At 48.4% G+C, this 23,202-nt stretch overlaps 1 protein-coding gene across 5 annotated transcripts in view; it reads left to right on the forward strand.

Annotated features, from left to right (window-relative positions):
* MAGIX (MAGI family member, X-linked) overlaps positions 1-19,503 on the forward strand; it is an 81,137-nt gene extending 61,634 nt beyond the window's left edge. For all 5 annotated transcript variants that reach the window (XM_030194250.1, XM_030194251.1, XM_030194254.1 and 2 more), the window contains 2 exons: positions 13,633-13,771; positions 17,669-19,503. In XM_030194250.1, coding sequence (XP_030050110.1) covers positions 13,633-13,771; positions 17,669-18,216 — 687 coding nt within the window. In that variant the 3' untranslated portion in view covers positions 18,217-19,503. The remainder of the gene's footprint in view (positions 1-13,632; positions 13,772-17,668) is intronic.
* The last annotated feature ends 3,699 nt before the right edge of the window (positions 19,504-23,202 follow it).

Raw genomic sequence — 23,202 nt, forward strand, 5'->3', positions numbered from 1 at the left:
TATAGCTGCAGTTAAGATGAATATCCTGCCACGCTTGTTATACTTATTCCAGGCACTTCCAATTAAGATGCCCCGTAAATTTTTAGCTGCAGTACAAGATCGTATTGTGCGTTTTATTTGGGCAGGCAAACGCCCGCGGTTGGCGCGGGCCTTTCTGTATCAGGATAGGAACAGGGGAGGGCTCGGGGTCCCCAACTTGGCTTGGTACTACCGGGCAGTACAGGCGCATGTGGCCGTAGAATGGTTCCACGACTACCCAGACCGACAGTGGGTGCATTTGGAACAATACACAGTGGGCACTCAGCCCTTGGGGGCGATTATGTGGCTTCCGAGAGCCAGTAGAGCCCTGGGTGAGGGCCTGTGCCCATCTGTCTATGTTACGTTATCTAACTGGGATAGTTTTTTTCCACATCGCCGTTGCACACTGTCTCGTATGTCTCCTATAGCATACAATCCAACGTTTTATCCGGGGACGGAACGTGGAGCATTTACCAAATAGTATGAGGGAGGTTTGTGAATGTGGGGACAATTGTTTGAGGGAGAATCACTTATGTCCTACCCAGAAGCTAGAGAGAAATTCCCGATCATGGGGAATGATGAGTATGCTTACACACAACTGACTCATTTTCTTAAGACACGGGCAGTCCAGGAAGTGATGAAAAGGGAACAAACAACCATCGAGCAAATCTGTGAAGGCCCAGCTATGACCAGAGGGATGATATCATGCTTATATTAAATTACTAATAAACAAACACCTAGAAACACCCTTCACAGAAGGAGCTGGCAGAGAGAACTGGGCATGGAACTGAAGGAGGAGGCATGGGAAAAGTTGGAGAGGGCCGCAGCGGGGGTGTCGTGTTATGTACCTTTTAGAGAGAATACCATTAAAGTGTTATTTAGGTGGTACATGTCACCTGAGCGCCTCAGGCGCATTTACCCGGCGTTGTCGGGGTTGTGCTGGAGGGGTTGTGGTTCCACGGGTTCTATGGGGCACATATGGTGGAAATGTGGGAAGATCAGGGCTTTTTTGGAAAGCAATCCGCAGCAGACTGCAGGCGTGGTTGGGTGGCCTGATCCCGTGGCGCCCAACCATCTTTTTATTTTCTGCTAAAGTAGCGGGCTTCTCCACTACCCAACAAACTTTGATGCGTTATGCCACATGTGCTGCCAGAATTGTTATAGCTGCCTGCTGGAAACAGCCTATAGTTCCACCGCTAGCCAGATGGCTCCAAAAACTGGGGTATGTTTGTGAGATGGAACGGCTAATGGCCGAGAGGCGCAACCAAACAACTAAGTGGCATTCTATATGGGATCCCTTTGTTTGTCATGCACAACCACGATGATGTTTTGGGCTGGAGTAGTGTGAGTCCTGTCTGGGGGACGGGGGGGGGGGGGGGGGGGGGGGGGGGGGGTAAGGGGGGGAGGCTTGGTTAGAGGGAGAGTTAAAGGAATAGGCCATGTTTGACAAATGTTAAAAATTTATAAAGACTGAAGTTCTGACGGTTATAAGTTTCTTTAGGCACAGTGGTATACAAGTGCAATATACTGAACTCAAAGTGCTAGCAATGGGAAGCTCAATGGGTTAGTGATGGCCAAATGTTACAATTGACTTGTGTCAAGATATTATGAACCATAATGTGATGTTCACTTTGTATTGCACTATTGGATATTGTATTACTTGTCAATAAAGACTTCATGCAAATAAAAAAAAAAATTACTTATAAATTTGTTCCAGAGGGACAAATCCTGAGCTTTAAGGATGAGTGGTGAATGCTGGAGAGAGTACATGCATTTAGGCAATATTACCATTTTAAGGACTTGAATTCTACCCCACAAGGATAAAGAAAGATCCTGCCATCTAGTACACAGGAACCTGGTAGAAGACAGCAATGGGGCAATATTCAACACATATAACTGATCGAGATCTCTAGGAATCCACAGACCCAGATATTTTAATTTTGCTCTTGCCCACCAAGTCACCTCCCACACTTAAAGCTTAATCCAAAGGCCTAAACACTGTCCAGAAGTGTGTAAGACATTCAAGGTTTTTGGTAATGTCCCTACTGCATGGGTAAGAGCCACTAATAGTAAGTCATCTGCAAATAAAGCCACCTTAAATTCTGCTGCACCCATTTTAATGCCACTGATTTGAAAGGGCCAGCGCCAGTGGTTCCATATACAATATAAACAATGTAAGGGAAAGGGGGCAACCCTGCTGAGTGCCCCTATATATTGAGAATCTCTGAGATAAAAGACCATTCACCAGAACTTGGGCCCAGGGGTCAACATAAAGAAGTTGTATCATAGATAATATAGGGGCCCTGGAGGACAAAGGCTTGTAAAACTTCCCAGAGATAAGGCCAAGACACTGTGAAAAGCCTTTTCTGTATCTAATCCCACCACCAGGGATGGTTTATTATGAGCACGCATTGCTTCTAATGCACATAATAAGTGTCAAACATTAATTACTGCGTTTATGCCCGTTACAAAATTGGCCTGGGGAGCCCCTGACAAAAGCGGGATGATAAGCAGCAGGCAAGAGGCCAGAAGCTTTGCATACAGCTTAAATTTAATGAAATAGGGCAGTAAGATGCAGCCAGCAGAGGGTCCTGGGTGGGCTTCAATATGGGCAAAATCTTGACTCATCACATGGTATTTGGGAAAATCCCTGTCCTCAAGGCTTCCTCATACACCACACATAACGTAGAAGTAATGTGTTTCGCCAAAATCTGATAAAATTCTAAAGGAAGCCCATCAGGACCTGGGCTGTTTAATTTCGCTGAAGATCTAATTGCATTTGTAATTTCCCCAGCCGAAAGAGGAGCTCTCAATACATCTAAGTCCTCCTGGGTGAGTCGGGAATCGGTAATGTTTGCAAGAAATCCTTGAGTTCTGACGGGGGAACCCCTTGATCTGCATATAAAGTCGTATAGCTGTTTTTAATCATCTTACAAATAAACGCAAAAAGTCAGGCAGGCCCTGACTGGCAGCAGACGAGTCGTGCTCAGGCTAGGGTACACCAGAACTGGAAATTGGAGGTTGTGCTGGAACTTAGAGGTTGAGAGAAGCTAGGACTGTAGACTGGTCAGGGTACTGCGACTGGAGACTGGAGGAAGCTGAGATTGGAGTCTGGACAATAACCAGATGATGCTGGAGGTTGGAGGGGACTGGAATGGAAATGTACTGAAGCTGGAGCGAGCTGGAACAGGAGACGTATTGAAGCTGGAGGCTGAAGAGAGCTGGAATAGGAGACATACAGGAGCTGGTGACTGGAGAGAGCTAGAACTGGAGATGTACAGGAGCTGGATGCTGCTGGAACAGGAAACATACTGGAGCCAGAGGCTGGCGAGAGCCGGAACAGGAGACGTACAGAAGCTGGAGGCTGGAGGGAGCTGGAACAGGAGATGAAGACAGCACTGCAACTTGCTGCTAGAAGCTCTAGTCGACCCGTTGCGAAGGCAAAGTGTCCTACGGCTCTCTGTAAGGTCCTTGGAACTCCCAACATCATCAAAGGCACTCCCAAAGTGCTGCTCCTTGCCCCCTGTGTGCCTAGGGGTGCTGGTGCCAGCCGGGAAAGGAAGATGTCGTTTGAGCAGCGGTGGCCCCCAGAGTACAGGAAGCAGCACTGGGAAGGCATCGGGGGAACTCTGGGTCACCCAACCCCGATGCCAAGGTGAGCTGAGATGTGGGTAAGCACTGCTGGGGCTGTGACAACCCCCCCCCCCCCCCCCCCACCCCAGCAGAAAAGTTTCTAAATTGCATGCAAGTAAATTGAGGACCATTATCTGAGATCACCCGATCAGGATGGCCATAAATGTCCAAACTGAACCTTGCAACACTTGATTGTGGCTTCAGCAGACATGTCTGGAAGTAGTTAGTTTCCCAGAAGTCTGAATAGTGAACTACTATCAACAGAAACTCTCTCCCAGCAAAGTTAAATAAATCCATGTTGACATTCGGCCAAGGCCACACTGATATTTCATGTGACATTATTGTTTCCTTCTGCTGCTCAGGTTTGAATTCATTGCAGGTGGAACAAGTACTCACGAATTCTTTGATCTCACCTTGCATGTTAGGCCAATAATAAAGAGTATCATGGGCAGGCCAGCCCCCAGTAACACGCTTCACCATTGACATGGCTTGAGTGTAAACACGTTAGCATCTCTGATCGCAGTGATCTGGGTATAATAAGCCTGGACCCTTTGTGTAGATTGCCATTTTATATGCTGATTTAACTCCTGAAACAGGGGCGTAGCCAGGCAACAGATTTTGGGTGGGCCTAGGCAAGAATTGGGTGGGCACCAAGTGTTCTCCCCCCCCCCCCCATCACCACCAAAACAGCTGGTGGAAAAATGCTTCTTTCCACCTTGGCAGTCTGCAGCACGCATACGCTGAAAACTGAGCATACACCAGTATTATGGAGAGTAACATTTTTGTTACCATCAGGGGGAAGTCTTCAGCTGGCAGAGCTTGGGATCCCCACCATCTACTGCTAAATGTCTGCTACTGTTGGGTGGGCCTGAGCTCTAAGTGGGTGGGCTCCGGCCCACTCAGGCCCACCTGTGGCTACGCCACTGTCCTGAAAGACCAGTATTCCCTAACATCAGCTGGTGTTTCCTCTTCCAAGTCTGGCCATCCAGCCAGCAAGGGCTTGTCTTTTGCAGTGTTGTATATGATCTATTTCAGCCTCTTTGTAACATCCATATAATCTGCCTGGTTGATCAGTTTGTTCTGGTTGAACCCTAAGATGTTCAGTTCCAGTTATGGTAACTGTTACACTGTGTGGAGTACATTGTATTAGTAAAACATTGGGACCAAGTTCAAATGAACTGTTTCCCGGTACAGACTCCACTGGGCAATGACAGATGTTGTAATAGGTACTCATCAGCTGTAGTCTCGATAGTGGTCTGGTGCACTGATGATCTATGTAGTTCATCTCTGCAGGAATGGTGAACTGAATCAACCCAAGGCGCCCACATCCTAGCAGGCAGCAATGGTTTCTGATTTGCTTTTATTATCTTAAATTCAATCTCATGAATGTGTCTTTCTGTGCTGCATCGTGTTTGAAAACGTCCCAAGGATGGCATGAGCTCTTCTGAATATAGCTTCAGTTTGGTGCTGTGTGGCTGCAGGGGTGCCTTCAGTGCCAACCTACTTTTATCTTTCAGACACATGACATTACATATTGCCCCAGACAAGGTTGCATTATATTATTCAATCTGAGATTCACAAACATTTTTGTCTTTTTGTTTGCATAGTGCTAGGGCACTGTTTGTTTGTTTGTTTTTTTTTTTTTAGAAGATTGCATCAATACTGAGCAAGTTTGCATCATCTGACTGACTGGGAAGAATAATCCAAATCATAGTTAACTGCCCATTGTGCGTTGGCGGGCACAAAAGCTAACAGGATGCTACGAATTATTAGGAAAGGGATGTAAAATAAGACCAAGAATATTATAATGTCTCTGTATTGCTCCATGGTGCGACCTCACCTTGAGTATTGTGTTCAATTCTGGTCGCCGTATCTCAGAAAAAATATAATGGAATTAGAAAAGGTTCAAAGAAGAGTGACCAAAGGATTTATTTATTTATTTGTTACATTTGTATCCCACATTTTCCCACCTATTTGTAGGCTCAATGTGGCTTACATAGTCCCGGAGAGGCGTTTGGATACTCCGGTGTAAACAAATACAAAGATATTGTGCTAAGATAAAGTTCATGTGGCACAGCCACATTAGGGCATCGTATAACGGAAGAGTTGTGTTATATCCATTATGTACTTTAGTTTTGTTGTGTTGTTGGATTGGTAGGGTATGCCTTTTTAAACAGGTTATTTTTAGTTTTTTCCGGAAGTTTAGGTGGTCGTACGTAGTTTTCAAGGCTTTTGGTAATGCGTTCCACAGTTGTGTGCTTATGTAGGAAAGACTGGATGCATAAGTTGATTTGTATTTGAGTCCTTTGCAGCTTGGGTAGTGCAGATTTAGGTACGTTCGTGTTGATTCGGATGTGTTTCTAGGTGGTAGGCCGATCAAGTCTGTCATGTATCCCGGGGCTTCACCGTAGATAATGATAAAGGGGCAGTGGCGTTCCTAGGGGGTGCGGTCCGCCCCGGGTGCACGCCACTGGGGGGGGGGGTGCCACGCACCTGTCGGCTCCGCACGTTCCGTGCTCCCTCTGCCCCGGAACAGGTTGTTCTGGGGCAGAGGGAGCATGGAACGAGCAAAGCCGACAGGCGCGCGGCACCCCCCCCAGCAGGTAAAAATGCACCCGGGGGGTGTCCTTTCGCCGGGGGGAGGGTGCTGCACCCGGGGGGGGGGCACATCGGCGATCCGCCCCGGGTGGCTGACACCCTAGAAACGCCACTGTAAAGAGGATGGAACTCCTCCTATTAGAGGACAGGCTAAAGATGTTAGGCCTCTTCAGCTTGGAAAAGAGACAGCTGAGGGGGGTGGGATTTGATTGAGATCTACAAAATCCTGAGTGGTGCAGAAAGGGTAAAAGTAAATCGATTTTTCACTCTTTCAAAAAGTACAAAGACCAAGGGACACTCAAATTACATGGAAAGTCTTTAAAACAAGTAGGAGGAAATATTTTTTCACTCAACGAACAGTTAAGCTCTGGAACTTGTCGATATAAGATGTGGTAACAGCGGCTAGCGTATCTGGGTTTAAAAAAAGGTTTGGACAAGTTCCTGGAGGAAAAGTCCATAGTCTGTTATTGAGATGGACATGAGGAAGCCACTGCTTGCCCCAGGATTGGTAGCTTGGAATGTTGCTACTATTTGGGTTTCTGCCAGGTATTTGTGACCTGGCTTGGCCACTGTTTGGAAACAGGATACTGGGCTAGATAGACCATTGGTCTGACCCAGTATGGCTATTCTTATATCTTCCAACTTAAGCAGTTTACTTGCTGTGTTTTGCCTCCTGCTTGATAGACACACCCTCATAAAATAATTAGGGCCACCACAGAGCTAACATGTTTATCCATATGCTGGACAGCATCCTTTCACTCATTTATGTGCATTGCTACAGTTCTTACATGTTGCAGATTTGATTGCAGGTAGGTTGCTCTGTTGTTGCTTGTTGCTGTAGCCATCCACACATCACTGATGCTTGTCTGTTGCATTAACACTGCCAGCCTACCAGTCCTATTCTGTAGATCTCAGTTGCAAGTCATTGAGTTTTGCAGTACAACATATTTCAATCAGGGGCATAGCTACGGGTGGGCCTGGGTGGGCCCGGGCCCACCCAATTTCGGCCCAGGCCAGCCCACCCAAGCGCACGCATACTGCAGCAGCAGCCTAGCGTACAGCAGAGACTGCACCCGCTTGCGCAGCAGCCTGGCCTTAGCGTAAGCCTAGCGTACAGCAGAGACGGCACCTGCTTCCGCAGCAGCCTGGCCTTAGCGTAAGCGTACTACCACACCGCGGGCACCCGCTCAGGGCAGGCTCAGTACTCCAACCTGTTGGATCTATTTTACTAAGCATCTCATGCCCCCTTCCCTTCCTCATTGAGAAAGAATGGTCAATGGTTCACTACTCTCAGATGGAAGCTGGAAATTGCCAACGGGTCACCTATCTACTTGTACCGTAAAGCCCTGGAACCCGTTGCTGCTAGTGCTGAAGTACTTCCAGAGCTCGGCCGAAGGCCTAAGAAGTGGAGAGCCGGAGCCCAAACTCTCCAATCTCATGTGCACAATCAGGAGGCGGTGTCGCAATCCACCAATCGGGTGTGAGAGTTCTGCGGTTTGCGGGATCCGCCCTCCGCTGATGGTCCTTGCGTTGAGCCATGCTGTTCTCTTGCATTGCACGGTGCCGGCCTGTGCTGCTCTGCAGCCGCTTTCTCAGATCCTTCCGCAGTGCTGCCGCTGCCCGCACCATGTCTCTGCTCATCTCTCGTCCCCAGTATGCCTGGCTGAAGGAGCTGGGGTTGCGGGAGGAGAATGACGGCGTGTACAACGGGAGCTGGGGTGGCCGCGGCGAGGTAAGCGGATCTCCTGGGCCGGTGTTTAAAAACGGGCTCATCGTGCCGGGGAGAGTGGTTCTTTGATTACATAGTCACACTGCCAGTGTGACAACTGCAGCTTTCACATTTGCCCCAATTGCTCGTATTTTGCAGAGGGTAAGGACTGAATTGTTACAAGTGAGTACGGACTGAAACTTGTAAAATCTTTGCTTATTAACAGTAGCAAAGCAGTGGACCTGCTCTCTGTGTGAGGACAGTGATCCCAGCTGTTCCTCAGAGGAATCTCTGCTATTTCTGTAGCAAGAAGCACAGAACTGAGGTAAACAAAGAATACCTCCAACAGAGCTCGCCCTTATATAGAGCAAATATCTGGCATAACTTTAGGGGATACCTTTACCCTGTTATATTAACTGGGTAAACTTAGCCAGATGGGTTTAACCGGCTATTCGTGTGACTTATGTGGATAACAACCTGCTGGCCTATTGACCTTTAAGTTTTATTTTTAAGATTTTTGTTGTTGTTGTTGTTGCTCATCCCTGCCAATTGCTAGAAAGTATGTGGAAGGCACATAGTAGATGACTGCAGATAAAGACCAGTCTGCGCAACAAGATAAACTCACAAGACATTAAACCAGGATATTCAATGCCAGTAGGAGTACTCACTCAGCAGTGGCGTAGCCAAGGGTGGGCCCAGGCCCATCCAGTAGCAGCACATCTATGATGTGGCTGGCAGAGATTCCCAAGCCCTACCAGCTGAAAACTCCCCAAAACTGTCCCTCCTGCATACCTTGTAAATAGCAGATCTTTGCCTGCAGCAAGCAGCAACTGATATATGCTGTGGGGCCAACATGAGCAGTGTGTATTAGATGCTGCTCGCTGCCGGTGAAAATCTGCTATTTAAAAGATATGCGGGGGGGGGGGGGGGGGGGGATGTTTGACAGAGCATATGGTATGCAGGCGAGAGAGGAAGACACCAAATCACTTGTGTGACAAGGTGGAGTTCTGCCCACCCATCTTGGGCCCAGGCCCACCCAAAATTGGGTGTCTGGCTACGCCCCTGGTTTCAATGGCTTTATTCAGAGTCAAGTCATGCTCTCTTAAGATGGTTGTACTCATTGGCAATGACAAGAGAACTGTTTTATCCTGAATATAAGTTCATCTTCCACATATTGCTGCTTTTTCTCTCAAATGTGACAAAAGTGTCAGTGCATCACCCTCCCTTTGTTTGCGGCTGACAACACATTTTTTTGGTGGGTTGGAAATAGACTTCTAATGCATCCAGGATAACAAAGACTTCTAATGCATTCAGGATACCATTGGTATCCTTCCTCTGTTCCTTTGTGAGACTCAAATTGTGTTTATAAACATTGTGGCATTCAGCACCCATCACACACCTCAGGGTAGCTGCTTGCACTTCTTCAGCTGGCTTCTCAAGTAAGCCTGTTGCTAGAGAGTAGCCTTCAAACTGCTCTGAAATATTCCTAATTGCCACTTGCTACTACTGACTTTTCATGAGCTCTCTGGGGGTGGAAAGCTGTTAGTGCATGATATGTAATTCTTTTATGCTTCTACATCAAGGGAGAACGTGTGCAATCTTAGACCAATCAGTATCACTGCAAGCCTAGCTGTGCACTCACAATTCTGCATCCCACCAAACTCTGGAAGCTCTTTCTGTCATAGCAGGCAGGAAAACAGCACAGGTTCAGAAATATCTGGCACCATGTTTCATAGTTAGAAACAAAAGACACTAAGGGGGTCTTTTACAAAAGCTTAGCTGGAGTTATCTGCAGCAGGGCCCAACACCCCCTAAACGCAGCTGTGCACAGGAACCAAATGTTAAAGATGACTAGAAACAGGAATTAGTAAGATATAACAACGAGCCACTAGGTGGCATCAGCAGAAATTAAATACCTGTAAAAATCCCCTACTGCCCACAAACCTAATTTCACACAATATATGGGAAAGCTGCTAGGGCTGATCCTAAAGCTACCTACAGTAGCAGTGGTAGTGACAGGGAGTGAGAGTGGAGTCTGAGCCAGCATGCGTTTACAGGCCCACCCCTCCAAATGAAGAGTTAGAGGGACAAGATCTATAAATGCATACTGTCTCAGACCAATGGATGCCACCAGGACTAGCACAGCATAGCAGCTTCCTCATGATCTGGGAGAAATGAGGTTTGTGAGAGGAGGAAATAAGGAAGAATAGGACTGGAGAAGCCTAATGGTTAGTTCGGTGGCCTGACACTCAGAGGAACCCGGTTCAATTCCCACTGCAGCTCCTTGTGACTTAACCCTCCACTACCAATAAGTACTTGTATACAGGGCTACGGAAAGGGGGGGGGGGCAAAATTCCCCCAGGCCCGACCTCCAAGGGGGGCCTGGCACCGGGGGGGTCTCTCTCTCTCTTTTGCTCCTGATGGGACCTGAGTGATTGTGTCCCAGCAGGAAAGAGAAAACTCCGGTGCCAGGCCCCCCTTGGAGGCTGGGGAGGAGCAGACACAGGGCTTCGGGCCAGGGCCTCTGGTTTAGCTGGCAGGGGTCCCCAGGCCCCGCCAGCAGAAGAAGTCTTCCTCCAGTGCTGTTTTTCACTCTGCCACATTGCCTGACAAGCGGCTTCTTTTCCCTTCAGGTCGCCCATGCTTGATTTTGAAACCGAGCATGGACGACATGAGAGAAAAAGCAGGGGCTGGGCAGGCAGTGGAGAGGGCGGTGGCAGCGGGGGGGGGGGAGGCAGCAATAGCGGTGATGCGGGGGAGGGGCATCCCTGCCCCAGGCCCGAGTTAGTCTCTTGGTGGCCCTGCTTGTGTATAACTTGTAAACTGCTTTGATTGTAACCACAGAAAGGAAATATATCAAGTCCCATCCCCCTTTCCTTTATTAAAAGAGGTGGAGACAGTAACTATGCTGCAAACAGAAATCTTAGGGTGATATACTTCATACTTTTTCTCTGTGGATGTTGTGGATTAGGAATTGGTTATTGGACAGAGAGAGTAGGGTTAAATGACCATTTCTTTCAATGGAGGAAGGTGAATAGTGGCGTGCCACAGTGATCTGTACTGGAACCTGTGCTATTTAACATATTTATAAATGATCTGGTAATTGGAACGAAGAGTGAGGTGATTAAATTTGCAGATGATACAAAACTATTCAAGGTTGTTAAAACACATGCAGACTGTGAAAAATTGTAGGAAGAACTTAGGAAATTGGAAGACTGGACATCCAAATGGCAGATGAAATTTAATGTGGACAAATGCAAAGTGATATACATTGGAAAGAATAATCAGAATCATAGTTACCTGATGCTAGGGTCCACCTTGGGAGTCAGCACTCAAGAAAAATATCTTGGTGTTGTTGAAGACAATACACTGAAATCTTCTGCCCAGTGTGTGGTGGTGGCCAGTAAGGCAAACAGGATGCTAGGAATTATTTTTATTTATTTATGTTACATTTGTACCCCGCGCTTTCCCACTCATGGCAGGCTCAATGCGGCTTACATGGGGCAATGGAGGGTTAAGTGACTTGGCCAGAGTCACAAGGAGCTGCCTGTGCCTGAAGTGGGAATTGAACTCAGTTCCTCAGGACCAAAGTCCACCACCCTAACCACTAGGCCACTCCTCCACTCATTATTAGGAAAGGGATGGTAAATAAGATCGAGAATACTATAATACCGCTCTATCCCTCCATGTTGCGACCTTACTTCTCCAATCGGTTCAAAACTCTGCTGCCCGTCTTGTCTTCCGCCAGGGTCGCTTTACTCATACTACCCCTCTCCTCAAGACCCTTCACTGGCTCCCTATCCATTTTCGCATCCTGTTCAAACTTCTTCTACTTACCTATAAATGTACTCACTCTGCTGCTCCCCAGTATCGCTCCACACTCGTCCTTCCCTACACCCCTTCCCGTGCACTCCGCTCCATGGATAAATCCTTCTTATCTGTTCCCTTCTCCACTACTGCCAACTCCAGACTTCGCGCCTTCTGTCTCGCTGCACCCTACGCCTGGAATAAACTTCCTGAGCCCCTACGTCTTGCCCCATCCTTGGCCACCTTTAAATCTAGACTGAAAGCCCACCTCTTTAACATTGCTTTTGACTCATAACCACTTGTAACCAAGCCCTTGGCCTGGATTGGCCGCTGTCGTGGACAAGATGCTGGGCTCGATGGACCCTTGGTCTTTTCCCAGTATGGCATTACTTATGTACTTATGTAACCTCCTCTCCTCCTTCCTGTACACATTAATTGATTTGATTTGCTTACTTTATTTTTGTCTATTAGATTGTAAGCTCTATGAGCAGGGACTGTCTTTCTTCTATGTTTGTGCAGCGCTGCGTATGCCTTGTAGCGCTATAGAAATGCTAAATAGTAGTAGTAGTAGAGTATTGCGTTCAGTTCTGGTTGCCATATCTCAAAAAGATATAGCGGAATTAGATAAGGTTCAAAGAAGAGTGACCAAAATGATAAAGGGGATGGAACACCTCTCATATGAGGAAAGGCTAAAGAAGTTAGGATTCTTCAGCTTGGAAAAGAGACTGCTGAGGAGAGGTATGACTGAGGTCTTAAAAATCCTGAGTGGTATAGAATGAGTAGAAGTGAATCATTTTTTTACTCTTTCAAAAAGTGCAAAAACTAGGGGACACTCAGTGAAGTTACATGGAAAAGCTTTTAAAACAAATAGGAGAAAATATTTTTTCTTTCAATGAATAGTTAAGCTCTGGAACTCATTGCTAGAGAATATGGTAACAGCAGTTACCATATCTGGGTTTAAAAAAGGTTTGGACAAGTTTTTGGAGGAAAAGTCCATAGTCTGCTATGGAGACAGACATGGGGAAACTACTGCTTGCCCCGGGATTGGTAGCATGGAATGTTGCTACTATTTGGGTTTGTCAGGTACTTGTGACCTGAGTTGGCCACTGTTGGAAACAGAATACTGGGCTAGGTGGACCATTGGTATGGCTGTTCTTATGTTCTTATCTGTGTTTCTGTATATCAGTGTAACTGTGTATATGTATTGGTCTGTGGCTGTATGCATTTATAGTATGTCATTTGTATTTAAATGTGCATATTTGTGTGTGCATGAGTGCATTTATGTCTGATGTGTATCTGTGGGTGTTAGTGTAATTGTGAGTTTGCAGATGTGCATATATATATAAGGGTGTCTTTTTTTTATTTGGATGAATTGCAAGTAGCTGGTGTTTTGGTTTTTTCTTTTCTTTTTTTGCAAGGATTTTGGCAGTTGGCAGGTCTCTTAATTTTCACATAGCATGCAAAAAACTTGTCTGAACAAATGATAATGTTGCTAGCCTCTTCTCAAACCCTTCAGAAAGCAGTGTTCCCCCAGAGGCGAGGAACCATTTCGCAGAAATACCTGGAGAGACAAGCTCAGTCTCACAGCAGCTTCAAAATGCATTTATCTTCTATAATATGTTAGGGCTTCTGTTCGTAGGTGTTTACACATTCTCCTGGATTCTTTATATAGCGCTGAAAAATGTGTGCTGAAATTTGTATGCGGATCAAATATGTGCATGCAAACTAATTGACTAACGAGCCATTAACTTGCAATAAATTGAGATCCTGTTATTGTACAGATGTAACCTGCTCTCCCTCCATGCCTCAGGTGTGATGTGCTGTAACTCCAGGTCACAGATGTGGTACGATCTCATTCTGTATTACAGGTGAGTGATCAGCTGCTGGAGATAAACGGCCGAAACACCAGAGGAATGACGCATTCGGATGCTGTGGAGCGTATCCGCCGCAGCGGCAACACAGTGCACTTGCAGCTGAACCGAGGCAACGGTATTGTCCCTGACTATGGTGAGTGAATGAGGGCTCAGCCCACCCTAGCTGCAGGAGTGAACTTTGCTCACTTACAGCTTGCTTTTCTGTGCAGTGGTTTTATCTGGCTTTTTCCCTTTCTCTCCTCTGGTTCTCCCTTTGCCTTTCTGTTTGTCTCTACTGTCTCTATCTCTATCACTCTCTTTCTCTGCTCTTTTGCTCCCTCTCTCTCTTTTCGGTTTTCTTCTTTGGTTGATCCCTGCCTTGTAATCCCCCTCCCCTGCACAGGATCGGAGATCTTCAGCCTATGTCTCTGTGTTATTAATTCGAGAAGGGGGGAGCCCTGCTTCTATCTCATCGGGCGTCCAGACTATAAATGGTTTGTACTGCAGGGAATTGAGGGCAGGTCCAAGGAGAAGCCTGGGTTGAGCATATTATCCTTACAGGAGAGGGTGGGGCAGGGTGAATTATTTCCATGGAGCTGGGAAGAGGCTTCTATCCTCAGGATATGCTTCAGGAAGATCAGAAGCAGATATAGTATCTCTGAGTGTGTCAACGATATGGATATTATCTCTGACTGATACAGGGCAGGCTATATCATCCCAGGCAGTGGTATAGTAGGGATAGGGATATTATTAAGCCACACTGAGGGGTAGATGCATCAAGCAAACGTAAAAAAATCAAAATCGTTAAAGGCCCTAACGATTTTTAAAAAACGAAGAATGCACCAAAAAAAAAAGTCACACATGCTCAGATCGGTATAGAAACGTACAATGTATCAAAGAATCACAATACACATCGTTAATCGGCCCCCAAATCATGCGCAGAGCAGCCAAGCGTTATGTTAGCTGCTCTGCGCATGCCACAAACAGTCAAAACACAGTCAAATCACAAGCACATGGCTCCCAAATCAAACAAAAAGAAAAAAAAAGGGTCGGGAGGGGGCAAGGGCGCTCATCAGGACCGTCCTGTACGGACGGCCTTGCCCCCCCCCCCCCCCCCCCCGCTGCTCCCCACTTTCCGCCGCTCCCCCCACCCCGAAAAAGCAAAATTCAAGCAGCCCTGCTCCCCACTTTCCGCCGCTCCCCCCACCCCGAAAAAGCAAAATTCGAGCAGCCCCTGCCCCCCTCCCTTCCTCACTACTCTCTCACCTCAGCTCCGCCTCCCGACATCCTCCGTCCTGTGCCCCGCCCCCTTTTGGGGTCGTCGCCGCCATTCCCCTCCTCCATCGGGCCCCCCTCCCTCTTACCGGGCCCGTGCAGCGCCTCTCTCCTCTGTCCGAAGGCGCTGCACGGGCAAGAAGAAAGCCTGATGCCTGCCTTCGCCCAGCTTCGATGGCGCGTCTTTCTCCTGCTGGGCCCGCCCCTGTCTGACGTCAGTAACCTACGTAGGTAACCGACGTCAGACAGGGGCGGGCCCAGCAGGAGAAAGACGCGCCATCGAAGCTGGGCGAAGGCAGGCATCAGGCTTTCTTCTTGCCCGTGCAGCGCCTTCGGACAGAGGAGAGAGGCGCTGCACGGGCCCGGTAAGAGGGAGGGGGCCCGATGGAGGAGGGGAATGGCGGCGACGACCCCAAAAGGGGGCGGGGCACAGGACGGAGGATGTCGGGAGGCGGAGCTGAGGTGAGAGAGTAGTGAGGAAGGGCGGGGGCAGGGGCTGCTCGAATTTTGCTTTTTCGGGGTGGGGGGAGCGGCGGAAAGTGGGGAGCAGCGGGGGGGGGGGGGGGCAAGGCCGTCCGTACAGGACGCTCCTGATGAGCGCCCTTGCCCCCTCCCGACCCTTTTTTTAATTTTTATTTATTTATGTTTTTCTGACGTCCTTTGGACCAATCACAGCGCTTTTAGCTCTGCTAATGCGCTGGGATTGGCTCAAAGTTTGTTTATTTTTTCTCTTAATGATTTTTCCTGGCACAGAGCTGTCCTAACGAGTGGTCCAGACCTGTCGTTAGTTTTCCTGCCTTTTTCCTGCGTAAAGGCAATCGGAAAAGGTTAGTGCATGTCGTTTCAATGGGGTTTTCACACTAATTGCTCATCTCCATTCCGTTTTCGTTAGCTGCTGGCTTCCTCGGTAAAAGCCCTTTGATGCATGCAACGGATCAAATTTTCCTCGTTGGAGAGTCATTAAAGGCTCATTTAGCTTTAGTGCATCTGCCCCTGAGCCCGCAAATAGGTGGGAAAATGTGGGATACAAATGCAATAAATAAAATCTCTGAGTGACACAGGGCTGGAAGTATTATCCCCAGGGGGTGGTATAGTAGGCTCAGGGATGGGAAGGATTACTATATGGCTCCAGATAAAAGAGGCAAGGAAGTACTCGCCACAAGTTGGAGGTGCACTGAACCCCTACGTGAGTCAATCAGGCGAAAAGGGAGGAGTAAGGTGAGCTGGCTGTTTCCAAACAACAAGGGAGATGTAGTTCAAAATCTTTATGGTTCAATAATTTTTATTGGAGGATCACAAGACAAAATTTCTTTAGGGTTATGTACAATTTGCATATCTGACATAGGTCACTACAACATCTAAGTCATTTGAACACATTGCCTGTCAAATAGCCTTTCTTTGTTCTCTGCCACTCACTCCTACTTTGCCCTACTACTGCTCGTTCTCCAATAACTTTTTATAATTTTCTCCCCCCTCCCACCCCTCCCCTTCCTCCCCTACCTCTACACCAACCCCCCCCCCCCCCCCCGTTTCTCACAGTTATGATCCGCAGTCTTCACGCTTTAGCTACATGACTTCACTCCCATATCACATGTTCATTATCTGCCCTCTAGCTTGTGCAGTCAAGGTCAACCAGAATGGAGTCCAAAAGTGCCAAAAGGTTTTTCTAAGCTTAGGCTCCCTAGTTCCCAAGGCTGTTCTCTCTGTGCGCAGTAGGTGGATCATCTGTCCCCTCCATTGGGGAACCGTAGGGCCCTCTGTGGATATCCATGCCAGTAGGATTGTCCTCTTTGCCACCATTATAGCTCTGGATACAAATGCCCGGCACCCCTTTGGCAGGTATCCTATCAATCGGGGTTGTCCAAACAACAGCTGAGCTTCCATTTGCCAATGTATAGTCCAAAGGGCGGCAATCTGCTGTGTTAGTGTTTTCCAGAAAAATCTCACTCATGGACATCTCCAAAACATATGGCCCAAGGTCGCCCCTTCAGCTTTGCATTTGGGGCACGCTCCAACCGGCGACAGTCCCATGTGGAACGCTCGTCTCGGGGGTATATATGCTGTCATTGTGAATTTGAATTGGAGTTCCCAATAGTATGTTTGATCTATGTTCTTACGGCAGCCCAATAAGTGCTCCTGCACCAAAGCTGCTGTGATTTTCGCTCCCAGTTCTGTACTCCATCTGCTTGACAATGTCTTAAAGTCTGGCTTTGTAGCCAGTCCAAAATCTTTATTAAAATGACTCGACAGAGCTGCTGTGTTTCGGTGCCAGAGCGCCTGCTTCAGGAGTTTTACAATATAGCTTTTTGTACTACAGTCTGTACCTCTTTGGTGAACCCAAGAAGTTTATTGAATCTCTGGATTCTCAACATTAGATTTGTTTCTCGTATTTACAATCTTATATAAGCAAACATCAACCCGCTGGATTCTATGACTCCTGAAGCAGGCGTTCCGGAGCCAAAACACAGCAGCTGTGTCGAGTCATTTTAATAAAGGTTTGTTGTTTGGAAACAGCCAGCTCACCCTACTCCAGAAAAAGGGGACAGATTGAGCCAGTCAGGATTTTACTTCCATTGGAGCCATATCTGAGAGTGATACAAGATTGCATATATTATCCCCAGGGGCTTCCTTGTATAGTAGGGTCATGGATGAGGATATTAACTATTGAGTGATAGTTCTGGTGGGAAGGGATCTGGTTGTATTCTTGATGAATGTTGTCAAGTTGAAGGGTCCCAGGAATTGTCTTTACCTGGAATTTCTTCTCTTTTCTCTGCAGATGGTGAATACAGCCACAGTTCAAGTATTGAGGTCCTACAGGAGGGGTGTAAGCAGGAGCCAGATTCTATGGTGGATCTGAGCAACAGAGCTGAGGGCTGGGAAACTGGTTCTCCAGAGAAAGAGGGACAGTTACCACCCTCTGTGGGAGATGACATTAGGGAGTGGGGGTCAGCAGGAGGACTGGGTCAGAAGTGTGAGAGCAGCCCTCATGGGGTTGTAAGAAGTCCTCCTAGAAGCCAAAAAGAGGGGGAAAGAGGCAGAGAGCAGAGGAAGCATCACAGGAAACCTATTTCTTCAGCTCCTGCGCAGGGTGAAGACACTCTGCAGGGTGCTCTGACAAGCCAGATGGAGTATCACAGGGAATATGTCTCTCCTGTTCCCACTGAGCAAATACCATCAGATACTCTCACAAATGGGAGGAGGGGCAGCATCCCTACAGTGTACCTGGAGCCCTGGTTCCGACCAGCGCTGCTTCCAGGGCCGTGGCTGGTGCCCAGCAAAGAACGTCTGCAGGAGGCCCTACGCAGTAGCCACGTGGCTGGCTAGTTGTCAGCAGACGGGGAATAGTTATGAGGTCCAGTGGTTCAGGGGTCTGGTGCTAGTTCATGCTGGCCACGTCTCCTCTCATTACTCACCCCTTGCAACTGTGGTATCAAAGGGTGTTAACTAATCATCAAATCCCAAAGCCTGCAGCTAAGCGTAACACATGGGAGACAGAATTAGTCCTGGATGTCTTCACTAAGCTTCTTGTTTTCTCCATGGGACTGACGTGGAGGGAGAATATAATGCTAGGGCTGGTAGGGTGTGCAGTGTCCTTCCAGATCTGAGAGAGGCTTTAGCAGAGCCAGTGGCAGCCTGAGAAAGGTTATGAGCAGATCTGGGATTGGGACGCGAAAGGAGCTGAACAGTGCCACAAACAGTGCAGGCTCATGAAGAGATCTAGTAGAGCCTCAGCCACCAGGGAGAAAAAGATGTAGGGAGCAGACAGACAGAGATAAGCATGTACACACATACAATAAGCAGAGATGTGCATGAGGGTCACGGGACTGTTCTATGCATCTAGCAGCCATTCCCCTGTCCCAGTCTGTACAAGCAGATTCCCATGCATGCAGGCTCACACAGATGGACATGTATCATATGACTGCCATTACAACAGGAGATGCCTCCAGCCTTGTCATTTCCTTCCTGAAGCTAGAGCCAGCAGAGATAAGAGAAACCCAATTTAGCTCATCACCCTACAGGCTCTGAGCCACTGTGCTTCCAGTGCTGAACCTCAGAGTGGGGGAGGGGGAGAGATGGCTGGCAACCATTGTCCTAACCACTGCAGCCTGCAGTTCTTCCAGCAGAAGCTCTTTCATTCACAACTTTCCTGACAGAGCCAGCAGCAGCTGTTTTCTTCCCTATTACGCAACTGCACAGTCAGCAACTGCTCTGTTGTGTGAAGACACATGCTTGGTGGAACACCTCACCTCCTGCTCTGTCACACTAACCTCTGCTCAGGACAGCTCACCTCTCTGTGTGCCTTCTTTCACAATGAACCTGTCAACCTGTGATTCCTCTAAAGCAGGGGTGTCCAACCTCTGCCTTCGCCAGTCAAGTTTTCAGGATTTCCACAACGAATATACATGAAATCTATTTGCATACAATGAAGGCAGGGCATTCAAATATCTCTCATGCATATTCATTGGGGAAATCCTGAAACTCTGACAATGTTGTTGCAGCCCTCGAGGGCCGAGGTTGGACAGCGCTGCTCTAAAGTCGTAATATCTGTATATCTATATATATATGTATATTTTTTAACAAGTGCCATTAATAAAGGTTTTTGGAACTGGTTATTTGAAGCATTTCTCCTGAGCTATTGTGTGTGTGTGTGGGGGGGGGGGGGGGGGGAGGGGGGAGACAGGGACAAATGCTTTAGAGCAGGGGCTCTAAATCCAGTCTTTGGGACACACCCAGCCAATCAGGTTTTCAGGATATCCACAATGAATATGCATGAAAGAGATTTGCATACAGTGGAGGCAGTGCATGCAAATTTATCTCATGCAGATTCTTGTAGATACCTTTCAGATCTGACTGGCTGGGTGTGTCCTGAAGGCTGGGTTGAGCGCCCCTCCTATATCTTTCGGACATGGCTTAGGGAATTAGAGAGCCACAGAAAATGGAAAAGACTGAAGAAGCATCACTCGATCCAGGGATGATCTCACTTCCGTGAAAGCAGCTGATATTCAGACACAGCACAAAAGTGGTCTTTCACTTTGGATAGCATCTTATGATCCTTTGGAATTAAAAATGTGGATGCAGCCTGAACTGGTCCATTAGGAATTGGTGTGGCTATTACATATATTGTGATAAAGTCACATCCAGGATAGTTGGGTTAAGGCAGTTTCAGTCTGAACTACAAGTCTCAGAAGGCATTGCAGGCAAGGAACCAGGAGGGGGAGATGAAGAACCCGGACTGGACTCCTAGCTGCAATCAGGGAAGACATGGGTGTAAGCTAGGAGGAGGTGTAGATTGGCTGCCACTAGGGGGAAAGAGAGATAGGAAACCCTGTGTGCAGGAGCTCCTCATTAGGCTCAGGCTCAACTCAGCTGGTATGGGTGTGTAGAGAAGCTAATGAGTGGAGAATGATTGGTTGTGAAGGCAGAAGCCAGGGATTGATTAGGCAGGTGGGAAGGAGTCTCATTAGTTCCGTTCAGGGAGAGCAGCAAGGACGGGGAGCAAACTTGCCAGGGTTGCGGTTAAGCCGCAGAATTGAGCGGCTTTTCGGAAACGGCTGTGGGGAATTTTCGAATCGCGTGGGTTGCGGGGATTTGGGCGGGTTTTCGAGCGGCCGCCGATTGGCCGGTTTTCCCGCTGCTGGGGCTTCTATTGGTCCAATTTGGTCCAATAGAAGTTTTTCTGGGGCTTCTATTGGTCCAATAGAAGCCTTTCAGGGGCGGGGTTGACGTCAGAGGTGACGTCGGGGGCGGGGCTAGTGATGCGGGAGGCGGGGTTAGGTGACGCGGGAGGCGGGGGTTGGCTGCGGGCGGTTTTTGGGCGGGTTTACGGCTGGTTTTGGGCTGGGAAAATTTTTCCCAGCTGGCAACCTTGATGGGGAGAAGCAATGGCAGGCTGAAAACCCTTGGGCAGGGAGGTCCCTAAAGTACTGAAGCAGGCTGAGATTCCTTGGGTGAGAGGAAGTCCCAAAAGTATTGAATTCAGTGTGAAGCTGATGCAGGGGAAAACCCTTGGGTAGAAGGAATCCCTAAAATATTGAACTCTCCTGAATGTAAAGAGGATAGAAGGTAGAAAATGCTGCTGGGTGACTGAACTGTGATGATGAACTGAAAGAACTGTTTGTCTTGGGAATTGAATTACTGTTTATTGTGCACTGGATAAAGAGCCCAGGCTGGAGCCTGAAAGCCTGTATTGAATCCTGGTATGTGCTATGCTGCTGTTGGAACTGTGTACTAGAAACCTGCATGGAATAAAAGTTCTTAAGATTGAAGTTACTGGTGGACATCTGTTTCTTCACTGTACCGGGAGCCTGTGGCTGGAGGAGATTGTTCTATCCTTGGCTGCACAAGAGAGGCGCCTGGTTACAATATGTGAGCTAAGTCTGGTAATCATTCCTAAATCCTAATACTGTTTCTCTGGGATAGAAATGTGGGCATAGCCTGGGAGCTTTGGTATCTCTGATACTCATAGACGCCCCATATAAGAGGCTTGGGGAGGCTAAGCCTCCCCAGCCAGCCAATTGTGGACTTCCCTTGGCCAGCTAGGTGGGGTGCAGGGGTCGGTCCCCCAAACAGATCTTGGTTACTGGTCTCTGCCTCCTCCCCACTCCTGCGCGAGTCTTGCACCCCCCCCCCCCCCCGCTCTCACTCATCCGCTGGTCACTCTGGCCTGACATGTTCTCCCTCCGACGCCGGCGATTCAATCTGTCTGCTTCGGAGCCTTTCCCTCAGATGCGTCCCACCTCTGCGTAAGACAGGAAGTTGCATTACAGGAGGCGGGACGCGTCTGAGGGAAAGGCTCCGACGCAGACAGATTGAATCCAGTGTTGCCAGGTGGGCGGTTTTACCGCCCAATTGGGCGGTTTTCTGCAACCCGCCGCGGGAAACTTTTGCCCGCGGCGGGTTGCGGTTTTTTGGGCTGGTTTTTGGGCTTTGGGGCGGTTTTTTGTGCGGCTTTTTCGGCCGCGGGGGGCGGGGTTAGTGACGTTTTTGGGCGGGGTTAGTGACGTGGGAGGCGGGGCCGATGACGTGGGAGGCGGTGACGGGGGAGGCGGGGCCGGCGGGGGCGGGGTTGATGACGGCGGGGGCGGGGTGATGACGCGGGGGTGGGGGTGTCAGGGGCGGGGTTTGAGTTTGGGCGGGTTTTGGGCGGTTTTTGTGCTGGATTGGGTGGGAAAAAAATTTTCCACCTGGCAACACTGATTGAATCGCCGGCGTCGGAGGGAGAACGCGTTAGGCCAGAGTGACCAGCAGATGGGTGAGAGCGAACAGAAGAGACAGGACCCGGGGGGGGGGGGGGGGGGGGAGAAAGCATTATAGACAACGGCAAAAAGGTGAGTCTTCAAGGCAGATTTAAAGGAGCAGTAGGAGGGTTCTGACTGAAGTCAAGGGAACAAGAGTGTTCCATAGCTTAGGGCTAACATAGCTAGAGGCAGAGGCCTGAGTAGATTCTAGTCGGATAAGAGAAGGAGGAGGAAGTTGTAGAAGTCCAGTATTGGTAGAGTGGAGTAAGTGAGGGGAGGGGGGGTGGGGGTATAGGGTATAATGAAACGGGAGAGGTAATCTGGGGCCATGGGGAGATGGGATTTAAAAAACAGAACTAGAAATTTGAATTGAATCCATGCTCACAAAGGCATTGTTCTTGACAGAGTAGAAGAGTAATGTGATCAAAAGGCTTGACGTAGTTGAGAAGGCAGACTGCTGTGGACTGTATTAGCTCAAATCTTTTAAGGAATAAAGTGGGAGCCTGGCGTACAATGAATTACAGTAGTAAAGTTGAATGATCACTAGAGACAACAGTAAAAAAACAGATTGCAGAAGAAGGAAAAAAAGAGCAGAGGGGTACAGAGAGAGAGAGAAGAGTGGAAAGATGGGGAGAGAAAGAGGGGACATGGGCAGGAGAGAGAGAGAAGCTGCTGGGGAGAAACTGGGGGAGACCCTAGCAGTCAGACTGAGAAATGCTGGATGAAAGGAGGGAGAAAGAGGAAAAATGCTGGAAGGAGGGGGCAGAATGAGGGAAGACGCTGGTAGGGAGGGAAAGAGGAAAGACACTGGAAGGATGGGGTGAGAGAGGACATGCTGAATGGAAAAGGGTCGAGAAAGAGAACTGTCTAGAAGGAAGGGGAGATAGAGGGAGACAATGGACGGAAGGATTGGGAGAGGGTAATGGGTGGAAGGATGGAGAGAGAAAGAGGGATGACACTGGATGGAAGAGTAGGAGAGAAAGAAGGAAGGTGCTGGACATGGATGGAGGGAAGGGAAATATATGCACATGGATGGAGGGGAGTGAGGAGAAATGCTGGATATGGATGGAGG

The sequence above is a fragment of the Microcaecilia unicolor genome, chromosome 2 (assembly GCF_901765095.1).
Source record: "Microcaecilia unicolor chromosome 2, aMicUni1.1, whole genome shotgun sequence".
Lineage (NCBI taxonomy): Eukaryota > Metazoa > Chordata > Amphibia > Gymnophiona > Siphonopidae > Microcaecilia > Microcaecilia unicolor.